Genomic DNA, 16977 nt, shown 5'->3' on the forward strand with positions numbered 1-16977 from the left:
AATTCCGGAAGAGTGGCAGGCTTCTGCCCCAGAGCTTGTTCCCTCCAGAATACACAAAGAATAGCGCTGCCACCCTCTGCCAGGCCAGCCTGATCCTAGGCTGTTCCTGGAGTTCCTTCCCATAGAAAATACTCTGTTGGGAAATGCAGGCAGCAGCAAGGCGCTTATCCCAGCATCCTTGAGGAAAAAGTGCCTGAGCCTCAGCCTGAATTGAAGAGAGAACCTGTTCAAGAGCCAGAGAGCTCCCTTTTTATTGCCATAAGCTCTGGAGGCATTCAGCTTCTCAGTCAATCCCATCCTAGACTGCTTAGTTTCCTGGGCAGACTTAAATATGGCCCCTCCCTACTTCTCTCCAGTGATCTGATCAGATCTCTCCTATCAAGATTCCATCCCTGGTTGGGGTGCGTACAGGAGGCAACTGATTATGGTTTCTCACATGGACCTCTCTCTGCCTATCTCTAAAATCAAGAAATATGCTCAGATGAGGATTTTTTTTTAAGGGGGTAGTAGATCTCAAGTGCTTTTGCACACAAATAAAGTGCCACCTTAAAGGCAAAACAATATTTGTAAGCTTTCTACTTGTCAGTGTCCTGCCGCTCTTATTTTTATGCTATGTAATAAACTTCGCTGAAGTTGTATTACTTCAAAAAAAAAATTAAAAAAACAAAGGAGAGTGCACAGCACAGACTGTTGTCAATTGTTTCTTTTCATTTAATGCTGTATCTCAGAGCACCTTCAACAACGGTATCTGTAGTTCTTTGGCACTATTTCTACCCAAATCAAATATATTTAGCCAACCTTCTAAAGACGAATCCTTTGGTGCCGCCAGTTTCCTCGCTTCTAAACACGGCTCTCCTGAGCCATGGTTGAGAGGACACTGTCCTGGTCCCTGATATCTATACAGCTGTCTTCTCTTTGCTCACTGGGGCTGTGCCCTAAAGGCCCTTTCTGAAAGAGGTCCTCCCTGCCAGAGCTGAGGCAGCCTTCCTTTCACTTTCTACTGCATCACCTCTGATTCTGCTCAGACAGGAGCAGTGCAGACTCAGTGAGACAAGGGGTTATGGTTCCCTCACTCCTGGACTCCCAGTGCTTGGAACAGAGTCTAGCACAGAGAAAGCGCCCAGACACTTGTTGAGTGACTTGTTATTCAACTGAAGCCTCTCATCTCTTGAGATTCATGATTATCAGAGAATGCAGAAATTCTAGATCTTGATGTGTTAGGCATTTGCTCTTTCTCTTTTTTAAAAAGATAACAAGTGTTTTGTTTTTAAGATTTTATTTTAGAGAGAGGAAAGGGAGTGACAGAGAGAGGAACATCAATGTGCAAGAGACATAGTGATCACTTGCTTTACCTACACCTCCAACTGGGGATGTGGCCAGCAAACCAGGCATGTGCCCTGACTGGGAATCTAACTGGGAACCTTTAGGTAAACAGGCCTGCACTCAATCCACTGAGCCACAATAATCAGAGCATCGTCCACTTTCTTATTTCTTTAAACAGCCCCCCTCTCCCACTAAGCGGAAAAGAAAACTCAGGCTCCCTCTTGATTCAATTCCTTCTGCCCCCAAACACACTGACTTGTCACATGGACCTCCTGGTGCCAAGTGGAATTCAGCAGTGAACAAAGTCCGGCTTCACTGTTTTCTCTCCTTCCCCTCACTTCTTGTCTGGCCACAGTCCCTCTGGAAAGCACATGATCATGTGTGAAGCTATTCCCCTCTAGGCAGTCTTTTAAGAAACTTTGGGCAAAGGAAACTACCCCTATGAAATTTCATCGCATGGGGGAATGTTTATGGGGTAAATGAACATCCAGGATTGCAGACATGAGAAATCACTGAACCTCCTGATGCTGCTGGTTGGATTATGTGTGTGGTGGGGGAAATGGACAGATGTAATTTTCTACGAATATTTCTCCATCATCATAGGAGACCACTAAACCTAAGGGAACCTTTTCTCATAATGGGCATGAGACATGGCTCAACCATTCCCAAGCCAGGAATCCAGGGCTGCGAAGGGCACGTGGCCTGCAACGACTTGCTGGGTTCTTGTGGGATATTTGTGCTCCCTCCCCCAAATCACTGATGTTAATTTGGAGGGGACAACTAGTACCTCCCTCTTTTTACCTGACAACTGTTTAAAATGATGTTGGTGACCCTGGATGTGGCTCTGGATCACAAGCCATCCTATGAACTGAAAAGTGACTGGTTCAATTCCCACACAGGGCACATGCCTAGATTGTGGGCTTTCTCTCACACTGATGTTTCTCTCCCACTCTTTCTCCTTCCCTTCCCTTCTCTCTGTAAATAGTTTTAGGAAAAAAATGTTGATGTCACTTTATTAAAAGTTTTATTTAAAAAATAATTTAAAAGAGCACTATGAGAAACTTTGGTATCTGAAGAGAGGACAGTTACTTCCTAATCCTGAAAAAAATATTTTCTCTCCTCATGAACCACCTGGTAACTTCTACAGCTTATGAGCATCGGGCCTTCCAGCTGGTGTTGCAGGGAAACTAGGGGCTGTGTGTGGGGAAAACGAGAAAGCACACAGATGGAGACAATCTGATCACTGGACTAGATCCAGGCATGTGGGACAAACTGACAGTGTCCCCATGGATCTCACCTCCCCTTCTTCTTTCCTTCTCCCACTTCTCCACTTTACTATTGAAGAGATGGAAACCCAGAGACACTAAATGACTTGTCCAATCTCACAATTTATTCCAGCTCAGTCTGAAGCCACAGTGCTCCTGGCCATGCTCCCAGATACTAGACCAGTAGGAGGATTTGCTTTCCACATGACCCTGTGGATGCTCTGGAAGCAGCTGGTGAGCATGGTGTGGCCTGTTCCCCGTGCCCACAGCCCTCAGACCTGTCTGGGCAGGACTTCTCTTACATCTCCCCGTGGGCTCCAGTGTCAAGTCTGGCACTGGGCCGTGGGCTCAGGACCTGCTTGCCGGGCATGGGATTCTGCGATCCCCTTCACATCTGCTACGTATGCGTCCTCATTAGGTGTCACGTGAGGTTGAACTGCCTGCTAAAGTTTTCCCTGCACTTGCCACACTTGGAGGACTTGTCTCTTAAGCGGATTCTCCAGTGGATAGGGACAAGACATTCTTGATGAAGGCTTTGCCACACTGGCTGCACTTATAAAGCTTCTCCATGGGGAGGCTGCTCAGGTGATTCTGTAGGGGTAAGCGGGTCATGAGTCCTTCTGGCACATGGAGCCCTGGAGTGCTACTCCCCATGGGCACGTGCCGGTGTTTCCTGAACAAGGAGTTTTTGCTGCACTGGCCTCATACATTCACCTTCTCCACAATATGCATACGTTGATGCTCGACGAGACTACGGTTTTGACTGAAAGCCCTGCCACAGTCCCCAGAGGCATGCTGCTTCTCCCCGCTGTGCATTGACTGATGCACAATGAGGCTAGACTTATTGCTCAAGGCCTTTCCACAGGCATAAGGCTTCTCCCTCATGTGCGTCCTCTGATGCACGAGGAGGATCCTGTTTAGGCTGAAGGCCTTGCCGCAGTCCCCACACACATATGGCTTCTCTCCAGTGTGTGTCCTCTGATGCACTATGAGGCTCGATTTCTGGCTGAAGGCCTTGCTGCAGCTTCCGCACGAGTACGGCTTTTCTCCGGTGTGCGTCCTCTCATGCAGGACAAGGTTCCCTTTCTTGCTAAAGGCCTTACCGCAGCCAATACATATGTATGGCTTCTCCCCAGTGTGTGTCCTCTGATGCACAATGAGGATCTTGTTCAGGATGAAAGACTTGCCACAGTCCGCACACACATAAGGCTTCTCTCCAGTGTGCGTCCTCTGATGCACTATAAGGCTCGACTTCTGAGTGAAGGCCTTCTCGCAGTCAGTACATACGTACGGCTTCTCTCCGGTGTGTGTCCTCTGATGCCCGATAAGGCTTCTGTTCTGGGTGAAGGCCTTGCCGCAATCCCCACACACATATGGCTTTTCCCCGGTGTGCGTCCTCTGATGCTCAATGAGGCTCCTATTCTGGTTGAAGGTCTTGCTGCAGTCCCTGCACTTGTACGGCTTCTCTCCTGTGTGCATCCTCTTATGCTCAATGAGGCGCCTATTCTCTCTGAAGGCCTTACTGCAGTCCCCACACTTGTACGGCTTCTCCCCAGTGTGTGTCCTGTGATGCTCAATGAGGCGCTTTTTCTCTCTGAATGACTTGCCACACTCACCACATACATATGGCTTCTCCCCGGTGTGCATCCTCTGGTGTAAGATGATGTTACCCTTCTGGGTGAAGGATTTGCCACACTGTCCGCACACATATGGCTTCTCCCCGGTGTGAATTTGTTGGTGCTTCCACAGGGACGACTTATAGCTGCAAACCTTGCCACACTGTCCGCAACTGTATGCCTTCTTCTCTGTACAAAGCTGGGAGGGAGGACCAAGGCTTGAAGTACCTGAGTTCTCCCCACACATGGTGAAGGGGTGCGTCCCCAGTCCTCTTGGTCCTTCTAGTGTTTCTGGGGCTGGCATGGGGCTTTGGTGGACAGATGACTTAAATTCACAACATTCAGGGGCTAACACTTGGGACATGTAGAAATGCCCCAGACAGGTCCCCATACTCTTCTGTTGCTGCCCCACCCTGTCACCTTGTACCCCCACTTTTTCACAGGCGTAACCCTGGGCACAATTTTTCATGAGTCCTTTCACCGCCACCGCAGTGGATGGTCTGTCTTTCCAAGAGTCCTTCTCTGGGTCCAGTTCATTCATGTCCTGTTTAGTCTCCAAGTCTGAGGGAGGGGGAACAAGATGACGACACACATGTAGTTAAAGACACTGGGAGGGAGGATTTCCCCAAGATACAAAAAGATACAACCTGAGAGCAGGGGACACACTGTCGTGGGGACACAGGCAAAAGGGAAGCCATGATCTGAGACACAGTTGTAGGAAGGTGAGCACAGAGCAAGAAAGGCCTGATTGAGGGTGGGGGCAAAGGCAGCCAGCAGAGCTCAGAGCTGGGAGGGAAGACCGTGAAGAGAAAGAGGAAGAAAGCAGGCTTGGAGGAGCAGGTAACAGGATCCCACACACCCAGTGACACCTAAGTGCACCTAGGCACCGGACACCTAGCTTCGAAGCCTCGTCTTGTACGTCCCCAGCCAAGTTGTGCTTCTGAAAGTATTGACTGTTATTACTAACAATAAAATAAGAATTGATTGTCACACGGCTATGCTGGTTGTCCTCTGTCTGCCAGTGAAGCTCCCACATTCCTGCGCTGCCCAGGAGTGGCCTGGCCCTTGGGCTGGATCCTCACACCTCCCCTTAGCACACTAGTCCCTCCCTGCTGACCACACCCACTCCAAGTCCCTTGTGCCTTGTCCCATGGGTTCCTCAATCTCTGTTTCCAGCCTAGTGGGCTGCCTGGAGTTCTAGACTCTGCACGTGAACTTTAAGGTTCATCCAAACATGTAAAACTGTGACATCTTACATAAATATCTCATTTAAAAAGGGAAGGTCATTCCACATGTAGCCATCCTCCTTGGAGGGAACAAAGAAAGCAGAATGGTAAGCAGCTGTCTCCCTAACCCCATTAAAGCCCTCAATGGCCACACGACCTGAGTATGAGACACTTCCCCTGAGTCTATAACTGGATACAATCCTTATGTTCATTTATGTGAAAGGATAATCACATGGTGGTCTATCCTGGAAGCAGAATATTACTCAGCAATAAAAGTCAGCTGTTGCTCTGGATGCCTAGCTTAGCTTGTTGGAGCATCGTGGTGTGTACTAAAGATTACAGGTTCAATCCAAGTTCAGGGCTTGAACGGGAGGAACAGATCAATGTTTCTCATATAGTCTCCTTCTCTCTCTCAAATCAATAAACAAACAAAGAAAGGAAAAGAATGAAGAGAACAATTTACACATATGGGTGACAAGAGTGAACCAGAAAGAAATGACACGAAGTGTAAGAAATCAGATAAAAAATAAAGAATACATACCAACTGATTTTAGATATATAAAATTCTAGAACAGGCAAACTAAACCACAGTGGTCGCTGAAGGATTGGGGCTGGGGGAAGTGAAAGAAAAGCTTTTTGGGCTAATGGAGGTCTGCATTTTGACAGTGGCTTCCCCAGTGGATACAAACGTCAAAATGTATCAAACTGTTCATATTAACTGTGTGTACTCAATTGCAGGTCAGTTAAATCTCCAGAAAAGCTGTTAAAGAAATGAGACTGTACACTAATTCTGAAAGTTAGTGTTTTTCCTGAAGAATTATTATCCAGGGACATCTTTCTGTGTCAGCAACTACAAAGATTGCTCATCTTTGAAGAGGTTTGTGATTTGAATCATTTTTCTACATCCTGATTTATTCAGCCAGTCTCATAGGTGGACATCTAGGGCATTTCTCTTGATTTTAATTCCTATGAAAAATCTGGGGAATTTCAGTGAAGATGGCGGCGTTGGAAAACTGCGTCACCTCCTAGCAGAAAAGGTTCCAGCTACATCACAAAATATATCACACAGAACTATCAGAAAATGGAGCTGTATTGAAGTCCAAAAACCATGGACTTAAAAGAAGCCACATTCATCCAGAAGGGTAGGAGGGGCAGTGTCGCAGAGATGGATGGAGAAGAACATGATGGGGTGTAGCATAGGAAGCTGGTGGAAAGAGTGGTCCCACATACCCATGAGGGGGATAAAAATTGGGAGGGATACCTCATGAGCGAAGAATCCCAGCCCCAGGTGTGACGACATAGGCAACCCACTGTTCCAGGCCAGGAAGATAAATTCTTGTAATGTCTGGCTGTAGAAACCAGTAGGGGTTCTGGATGCAGGAGATACTGCTGGATTTTCAGGAGACTCCTCTTAAAGGCTCCCCACAGACTTAGGACTTACCCAAACCCACCTACTCTGGGATTCAGCACCAGGGCAACAGCTAGAAGGATATCTCTGGAATACAGGGAGAAAGTGAACTGTCTGGAAACAGCATGAGAACCCGGAGACAGCTTCCTCCCTGGCAAACTGCCAGAAGCCAGGTGGCAGCACTGTCCCCTCTCTGAGCTCTTCTGCCACACAGGGCCAAAAAGTGGTAAAGTGGTTGCCCTACACTGTGGATTACCTAAGGCTCTGTCCCAAACAGTTTACATGTGCCTTTTGTACAACAGGACATATAAGACAGTAGTCAAAGTAGCTCTTCCTAATACACAGAAACAAACACAGGGAGGCTGCCAAATTGAGGAGACAAAGAAATATGGCCCAAACAAAAGAACAGAACAAAATCCCAGAAAAATAACTAAAAAAAATGGAGATAACCAACCTATCACGTGCAGAGATCAGAAACTGGTTATCAGGATGCACACACACACAAAAAAAAAACCCAGGAAGAAATGAAAGATACATTAAGTGAAATAAACAAAAATCTAGAGGGAACGAACAGTGGAGGGGGTGAAGCTGAGATTCAAATCAATGATTTGGAACATAAGGAAGTAATAAACATTTAAATAGAACTTCAAGAAGAAAAAAAGAATTCAAAAATACAAGGATAGTATAAAGAGCACCCAGGATATATCCAAACATGTCAACATATGAATCATAGGGATGCAAAAAGGGAAGAGGAAGAACAAGAAATTGAAAATTTATTTGAAAAAATAATGCAAGAAAACTCCCCTAATATGGTGAAAGAAATAGAGATACAAGTCCAGTAATCACAGAGAAGCCCAAACAACTTGGCCCCAAAGAGGGCACATTAACACACATCATAATTAAAATGGTAAAGGTTAAAGATAAAGAGAGAATCTTAAAAGCAGCAAGAGAAAAGGAGCAAGTTACCTACAAAGGAGTGCCCAAAAGATGGTCAGCTGATTTCTCAAAAGAAAGTTTACAAGAAAAAAGGGATGGCAAGAAGGACTCAGAGTGATGAAACGTAAGGTTCTACAACCTCATTTACTCTAGCCAGCAAAGCTATAATTTAGAGTGAAAGTGCAGATAAAGTGCTTCCCAGGCAAGGTAAAGCTAAAGCAGTTCATCACCACCAAACCATTATTACATGAAATGTGAAAAGGACTTATTTAAGAAGATCAAAACTGTGAACATTAATACGAAACAAATTCACCGCTATCAACAAGTGAGTCTAAAAACCAAACTAAGCCAACAACCAGGAGAGGACAGAATGGTAAATAGGGAGATCATTTGGAGGGTTATCAGCTGGGAAGGGGAAGGGAGGAATATGGGGGAAAAGGTGCAGGGATTAAGCAACATAAATTGGAAGGTACAGAATAGACAGGAGAATGTTAACAAAATTAGGGGAAATGGAGAAGCTAAAGAACTTACAAGCATGACCCATGGACATGAACCAGGAGGGAGGGGTAATGCTGTAGGGAGGGGGGCTACAAGGTAGAGGGCAAAGGGGAAAAATTGGAACAACTATAATAGTATAATCATGAAAATGTATTTTTAAAAAATGTACACTTGAAACTTACATGATCCTATTAGCCAATGTCACCACAATAAATTTAATTTTACAGTGATGTTACCCTCTTTTTACATCATTCACAATAATTAACTCAAAATGAACCAAAGACCTAAAAAAGAGAAATAAAATTCTAAAAGCTGTAGACAAAACAGGAGTAAGGCTTTGTGGCCTTTGGTTAGGCCAACAGTCCTTCAGATATGATACCAAAAGCACAGGAACAGCAAAATAAATATTTAGACCCATGAACATTGAAAACAAATGTGTCCCAAATTATGCCATTGAGGAAGAGAAAAGACTACCCACAAAATGGAAGAAATAAGGGCAAGCACATATCTGATAAAGGTCTTAGAGCAAAAATTAACAACAAAAAAATATGTAAAGAAATATTGAAATTGAATGATAAAGAAGCAAGCAATCCAACGGAAAATACAGGCAAGCCCTGACTGATATAGCTCAGTGGATTGAGCATCGGCCTCTGAACTGAATGGTCGCCAGTTCAATTCCCAGTAAGGGCACATGCCTGGGTTGTGGGCCAAGTCCACAGATGGGGGCGTGCAAGAGGCAACCATTCAGTGTTTCTCTCACACATCAATGGTCTCTCCCTTTCTTTCTCCCTCCCTTATGCCCTCTCTAAAAATAAATAAATAAAATCTTTAAAAAAAACCAGAAAACTTGAACCACACACTTCAACTAAGAGAATATATCAATGACAAATAAGAACCTGGAAAGGTCCTCAGAATCAGCTGCAAACAGGGTTGTGGTAAGACTGCACACCAATGACAATGGCTGCAATGAGAAAGGCAGCATGTTCAGTTCTGACAAGCACAAGGACCAATGCAATACCCAGCGCCTGCTGGTGGAAATGAAGAATGAGGCAACTGCTTTGGAGAAAAGTTGGGCAGTTTCTGAAAAAGTTAAATATACACCTACGTATGACTCAACCATTCTCAACAGAAAGCACATCATGTGTCCACAGAAAGATATTCCGATCTGGAAAAAATCCAAATGTTTACCACGAAGTGAATGGATAAACACAAGGTGATCTACCCATGAAGTAGAATATTACTCAGTAAAACCAAAAAGTGAGCCTTGCCCTGACTAGGTGACTCAGTTGGTTGGAGTGTCATCACAGGTACCAAAAGGCTGTGGGTTTGATCCCATGTGAGCCTGCATAGGAAGCAAGTGATTGAAATTTCCCTCTCTCTTTCAAATCAATGAAAATATCCTCTTGTGAGGACTTAGAACATAAAAAAAGAAAGGAACTATTCATACATACGGACAATGTGGGTAAACCTCAAAGAAGTGATGCCAGGAGTAAGAACTCAGACCAAAAAAAAAAAAAAGTACATACCCTATGATTCCATATGTATGAAATTCTAGAATAGGCAAACTAAATCACAGTGGTCATGAGGGATGGAGGACGGGTGACAGGAAAGATGAACTATTTGGGCTAATGGGTGTGTCCGCATCATGACTATGATTTCCCCAGTGAATACGAATATGAAAATGCATCAAATTGTTTGCTTTAACTCTGTGTGGTTAACTGTAGGTCAGTTAAACCTCCAAAAAAACTGTTAAAGGACTGGGACCACACACTAACTGTGAAAGTTGTTTTTACTGAACAATATTATTCAGGGACATTTCTCTGTGTTAGCAGTGACAAAGAGTACTCATCTTTGAAGAGCTTTGTAATTTCCATCGTTATTGTACACCCTCATTTGTTCAATTGGTCTTGTAGGTGGGCATCTAGGGCATTTCTCTGGATTGTTTTTCCTACAAAAACTCTGCACACTTACAGGAAAATTTTTAAGAATATATTCTACAAATTGAATCATTCAAATTTGGTTTGTGATAACAACAAACTGTCTTCCAAAAGACTTGTGCCAACTTCACGCAGCTAAAATGAGGAGTCCCTTTCTCTCCACCCTCATAGTACAAGATAATGTTACTCTTTGTTTTTTTTCTTACCACAGCCAAGCATACTCTTAAAGAGGGAGGAAGACGGTGGGGAGGGAGAGGGGAAAGAGAGAAAGAGAGAAACATTCGTGAGAGAAAGAAACATCAATTCATTTTCCTTATGGATATGCGCCACCTGGGATCAAACTCACCATTAGGTATGTATCCCAACAGGGAATTGAACCTGCAACTTTTGGGGTCGGGAAAATGCTCCAAACAACTGAGCCGCACCTGGGCAGGGTTACTATTAATCTTTTCTTCCCTGTGTACCTCATGGACAAGAATTGTATTTCTGTAATTCAACTGGTACTTCTTTGACTATTAGTATGGTTTAAAAATCTTTGTAAAGTATAACTCCATGCATTTCTGTATCTGTGTGTGGCACACTCATAAGCTTGGCCCATCTCTCTATCATTCATTCTGGCTTTTCCTCATTTATTCCAAGGAGCTTTATATATATATACCTCTGAATGTTATACATGCAGTAAATACTCTTCCCCACTCAATCACCTATGAAGTTTATTTTTAGGTTCAAGGAATTTGAACATCCTGCATGTCAGATCTGTCCATCTTTTCTATTTCTGTGTCATCCTGAGGTGACAGGCGGATGGGGAGTAACATGCAGTGAAGCTGCCCCCTTACCCAGCGAGACCAGGTTCCAGTAGGTCTCCATCATCACGTCCCTGTACAGGTCCTTCTGCGCAGGCTTCAGCTGCTGCCACTCCTCCTGGGTGAAGTCCACAATCACATCCCTGAACGCCACCGACCCCTGTAAGAGGAAGCGCACACCACTCACCACAGGGCCCTCCTCACGGAGGTCTGGACAAGTGGCCCGAAGGGCTGAGAGGATCAGGCAGGCACACAGGATGCATCAACAAGGTGCAGAGAGGGCCTGACCACTCAGTGTCTTTGGTGCCTAAGTACAGCGGATGGTCACTGGAGGGACAAATAAACTATGGGACTGTTCACAGGAAGGCAAACAACACAATTCAAAAATGAGCAAAAAACCTGAACAGTCACTTCAGCAAAAAGACATAGAGACGGCCAATAAACATATGAAAAAACGCAAAACATCCCTCATCATTAGAGACCTGCAAACTAAAACATCAATGACATACCACCTCACACATGTGAGATGGAAACTCCCACCACGGACCCTCAACTGGTCAATACCATTGTGAGAGGTGCCGCAGAGGTACCAGCTCTCGGGGGTGTCTGGGAAATTGGAAGCGGTAGTCTAAGATTCGGTCGATGGGGGGAGATTCCAGGTGAGATTCATGGGTCAATACCTGAGTCTTAAACGGCACACTGGAGCTCTGACAACATCGACACCAAAATATCCAGGTCAATAAAGTCACTGGTGAAAATGAAAAATGTGTCTTTTACTTTACAGAAAAAACGTAACAGACTTTTTGGACAACACAATAAGTACAATCTATTGAAATTACCAATGAGATCACAAAATCATCCACCATATCCCAAAGTTTCCTTCTGCCCCCCTTTCATTTTAAGTTTTTAAATATACCTCCTGCTGAAAGTCGTCCTTAAATCCATCCGCCTGAATGAACTCACTCAATGAAATTTTTACTGAGCAGGCTCCACGCTCCAAGCCCGGGTTGGGACAGATTGAAAACCCAAGTCAGTCCTGGGCACCTGGATGCCCACATTCTACAGCAAAGGTGTGGGAGGTGAAACACAGGGCCGATCCTCAGAAGGGTTGGGAGATTCCCCTAGAAAGGGGGCTTCCCTCCAAGTGTATCAAAGCCCTCTGAGTGCTCTGTCGGTACATGACTAAGGCCACTTATTCCGGGCTCCATCTGTTTTGGATTCTTGTCCAAAGACACAAACCCCTTCATCACAAGAAAAACCTCACCCAGTTTCAAAGAGCTGAAATCAGGCCCTATTCTTTTTTATCCACAGTAGAGAATATGTATGTATTGATTTTTGAGGGATAGGAAAGCAGGGTCAGAGAGACAGACAGAGACATTGATATGTTTGCATCCTGCACGTGTCCTGATCAGGTATTGAACCCACAGTCGTTTGGTTTACGGGAGGATGCCATAACCAACTGGGCAGCCTAGCCAGGGTAGGCTCTATTTTTAGAAAAATCAGAATGTTATCACATGAAAAGATCTTAAGAAAAAGAAATTTAACCCCCAAGAGCCAACAACAGGGAAACAACAACCATCTGGAAATCCTAAACAATGTTGGTAAAAGAGGAAACCAGGGCAGTCATTAAAGAGAAGGTAAAAGTGGAGATGTCATGGTGCAGTCACAATGGAAAACAGTCAGATCATTCCTTAAATGGGTAAATATACTGACATCAAAGGACCAACTCTTATCTGTCATACAGTCAAGGGAAATGAAATCAAACAAAAAACTGTACATGAATGTTCACAGCAGCATTACTAATAACCACCAATAAGTGGGAACAACCCCAAAATACATCACTTGATAAATGCATGCAACAGAGTCTACCTGCACAATGAAATAGTATACAGCCATGAAAAAGGACCTAATACAACACAAATGTACATTAAAAACATTATGCTCAGGAAAAGCAGCCAGATACAAAAAACCACATGTTGTATGATTTCACTTATAGAAATGTCCAGCCGTGACCAGGTAACTCCGTTGGTTGCAGCATTGTGGGTACAACCAAAGGTTAAGGGTGCGGTCTTGATTGAGGCCCATATCAAGGCAACCAACCGATGTTTCACTCACATTCCATGTTTCTTTCCTGTCTCCTTCCATTTCCTTCTTTCTAAAAATAAATAAAATCTTAACAAAGTAAAAACAATTTGCCATAAATGGCAAAAAACATTTCCTAAAAATCAAACCTCACAGTTCTGGCTTGTGTGGCTCATTGGATTTAGCACCGGCTTTGGAATGAAAAGGTCTGTTTTGATTCCAGCTTAGGGTACATGCCTGGGTTGCGGGCCAGGTCCCCAGTTCAGGGCATGGGAGAGGCAGCCAAATGATGATTCTCTCATATCCATCTTCCTCTCTTTCTCTCTCCCTGCTTACCCCTCTCTCTAAATATAAATAATCTTTAAAATCAAGCCTCGCAAATACCACAAAAGACTGTGCTCAGAAAGAGGCCACATGACATTAGTTGTCACCTACCACCATTTTCACCATTTGTTACTTATACTCCATGAGCAGAATAAGCAGGGAACAATGGCCAATGTAAAACAGTGGCAGCCCCTGCTGCATGGTCATTGGAAAATAAATTCTCCCAGCCCGTAACTATAGACTCCTGAAAGGCATTAAAAATACCCACTCTGCTCTGGCTGGTTTGGCTCAGTGGACTGAGTGCCGCTTGTTCCATTCCAGGTGAGGGAAACAGCCTGGGGTGTGGACCAAGTACTCTACTGGGGTCTTGTGAGAGGCAACTCCTTAATGTTTGCCTCTTACATCCATGTTTCTCTCCTTATATTTCTATCTCCCTTCTCCTCTCTCTAAAAAATAAATAAAATTTTTACACAGTTGCTCCACTTTCATAATTTAAAAAAAAAAAAAAAGAGCCCTGGCTGGTGTGAATCAGCTGATTGAGTGCCAGCCTGTGAACCAAAGGGTCACCAGTTGATTCCCAGTCAGGGCACATGCCTGGGTTGTGGGCCAGGTCCCCAGTAAGGGGTGCACAGGTGGCAACAATAAATTGATGTTTCTTTTCCTCTGTCTCCCTTCCCTCCCTTCCCCTCTCTCTAAAAATAAATAACTGAAATCTTTAAATAAAAATAAATTTAAAAAATGAAAAAGAAATCATACAAAATGCAGTGAAATATTTATGCCCATCCCTGATCAGGTGGCTCAGTTTGTTGGAACTTTGTCCTATACACGACGTAGTTGCAAGTTCTATACCAGGTGGGAACACATGTGGGAGGCAACCAATCGAAATTTGAGATCTGTGTCTCTCTCCCTCTTTCTTTCTCTCTTCTTTTCTCTCTAAGAAATCAATGATCATATCCTCTGTTGATGGGGGAAAAAAAAAGGATTTACCCGCAGACATAAACATATGTAAATTTACTGATTTCAGAGACAAAGTGATATTGTTCCACTTATTGATGAATTCACTGATTACGTCTCAAAACTGCCCTCACCAGGAATCGAACTCATAACCTTGGCCTATCAAGATGATCCACTAACCAACTGAGCTACAACTGTACATTTTTTATTGTAAAGTATTTCTTCCATAGAAGGGAATTTAGAGAAAAATACGACAACGGACACCCACTAAAACATCATAAAACATCACGACAACAGACAGGCACATTCACCAGTCCCTCACCACAGGCATCCTCCTCCCATCCCCTGGGCATTTAGTGCCGCCTGCCTACTTCTGAAGGTCCCTCATCCAGCACGTCCTGCCTGAGGCCTCTGTCACACTTCATTAAATATGTTTAAACTGCCATATTCCAGGTGCCCACAGGTGTCTCCTGAGAGCCCTGAGGGTAGGAGAGCTCACTCCTGAGCCATCCTGTCCCCTGAGGTTCGAAAATGCCAGTGTCAGGTTAGTACTCTCCCAACTCAGGGTGGACAAAACCCCAAGAGACGGGAGAGGGCCTGGGCCCTGATGGGACTGGGGGGGCCGAGGGTCATCCCTGCCCAGATGTATGACCCAAAGGAAGGAGGAGCCAGAAAATGACATGACTCACCAGGGCATTCTTGGTCCACAGCTGGGTGGCCATCCTTCCAGTGCCCATGGCGACCTGGGCATGAGCAGGCTGTGTGCAGGGGGAGAAAGAGAAAGGCACAGTGAGAGATCAGGTGGACACCTAGCTCTCAATGCAGACATGACAGACACAGCCACTAGGAGACAGGAAGACAAGGACATGCACAGACATTAATAGTGAATGCATGCAGGGGCCCATGCCTCCAAGGTCTTCCGACTGACATCCCTGATTTAAGGCTCCAGACATCCTGCCATGTGGGGGTTATTGCCACTCACCCCAGTACACGGATGAGGAAACTGAGTCCCAAAAAGATAAGCCATGTTACCAAGAAGATATGGGTGGGATTAGGGTAGGGCTGAGTACATCAGGTACTCAGTACATGTACCAGTACATGCCCTTGGTGCATGTTCACACCTACACACTGACACTCACCCAATGCAAATGCACGTGCATACAAGCAGTCCTGTAGCCTGGAGAGAGGAACGGAACCCTCTGCTCCCTCACCCCTGGGTCAGAGTTACCCAGGAAGCACAGTGGGCCCAGGGCAGCTGACACCAGTAGGCACCCTTGAAAATATCATTTCTTTTAATGTTATAATAGAAAACGCAAATCTAATCTAGCCTGGACTACTTTTGTCTTTATAGCAATGCAATCACTATTCCAATTTTACTTTATTTAAAAGGAAACCATGAAGGCACAGTGGCCTTAGAAATAGCATGTGCACGAGGCTGGTGACCACTGCACCTAGAGTGGCCCTAGATATGTGGTTGCAGAGCCAGGGTTGGCCGCTGCTCCTCCTCTGTCCAAGCTTTCTGGCATTTCCTGCTGTCCATTGTTTCTAAGGGGAAACAAGCATTTCCCACCCTGGGGTGGTTAGTGTGAGGGCTCTGGAACCCAGATGCCTGGGTGTGGAATAGGGTGACTCCCTTAAAGTCTCTGAGCCTCAGTTTCCCCATCTGCAAAATCAGGATGGTAAGGGTTTCTAACTCAGACACACCAGGAAGCCTCTAAAATGCCCAGAACGATACCCTGGGCACCCAACACACCCTCCCTGAACGAACCCACTCCGGTCACCATGGGGTCGGGGTCCCTGACATTTCTTGACCCCGCACCTGGCGACCACACACGCCCTGCCCTCCCGGGGGCCGGGGAGCCTCTGAGGGCAGGACCGCCATGGGCTGTGGGGCCCGCGGGCAGGCAGCGCCGCCAGGCCCGCCTGTGCAGGAGGGCGTCTTCCCCGCGCTCCCGGGAGGGCACCCCCGTCGCACCCTCACACACGTCAGCCGCGCCCACAGACAGAGGCGCAGGGGCGCACAGACAGGGGGAGGCTCGGACAGGAGAGGCGCAGACACACTCACACCTGACACACAGACCGGCGCCGAGGAAGAGACCAGTCACGGGGGACACCTGGACGGCGCCCTCACGCTGAGACGCCGCGGACGGAAACAAAGGCAGACGCGCACACGGACGTGGACACTGAGGGACCCCAAGAGACCAAGACGGGCAGGAGACACACACACAAGAAAAGGTGAGACACAGATGGCCTGCCGGACACACGCGGTGACAAACACGGAGTCACACTGAGGCGGCCCGAGACTCGCAGCCCAACACACGTACTCACACACAGCCTCACCTTCACCCCGACGACCACACCCAGATCAGCAACCAGTCTCCTCACGCCCCTGCCCGGTCCATACTCATATTCACCACGCGGTTTCCTCAGGAAAGTGACCTATGTTTGCCAGGTACCACTCCCCCCCGCCCACCCCTGCCCACCGCTGCCTCCATCGCACTGCGCCTGCGAGGACCGGCCTAATACTCTTCCCACAATGCCGCCGTCACCTCCTCTCCGGGCTCCCCTCAGACAGACAGCTACGGGGCAGAGCGGAGCCTGAGCA

The 16977-nt window shown here is 46.0% G+C and overlaps 1 protein-coding gene across 1 annotated transcript in view; it reads right to left on the minus strand.

Moving 5' to 3' along the window:
* Positions 1-4745, minus strand: part of LOC129082438 (zinc finger protein 569-like) — a 28183-nt gene extending 23438 nt beyond the window's left edge. Inside the window, 2 exon segments of the mRNA XM_054588138.1 lie at positions 3108-3149; positions 3303-4745. Of these exon segments, the coding sequence (XP_054444113.1) occupies positions 3108-3149; positions 3303-4745 (1485 nt within the window).
* Between the last annotated feature and the right edge of the window lie 12232 nt (positions 4746-16977).

The sequence above is a fragment of the Pteronotus mesoamericanus genome, unplaced genomic scaffold, assembly GCF_021234165.1.
Source record: "Pteronotus mesoamericanus isolate MK-2021 breed Mesoamerican mustached bat unplaced genomic scaffold, CSHL_Meso_final scaffold_128, whole genome shotgun sequence".
Lineage (NCBI taxonomy): Eukaryota > Metazoa > Chordata > Mammalia > Chiroptera > Mormoopidae > Pteronotus > Pteronotus mesoamericanus.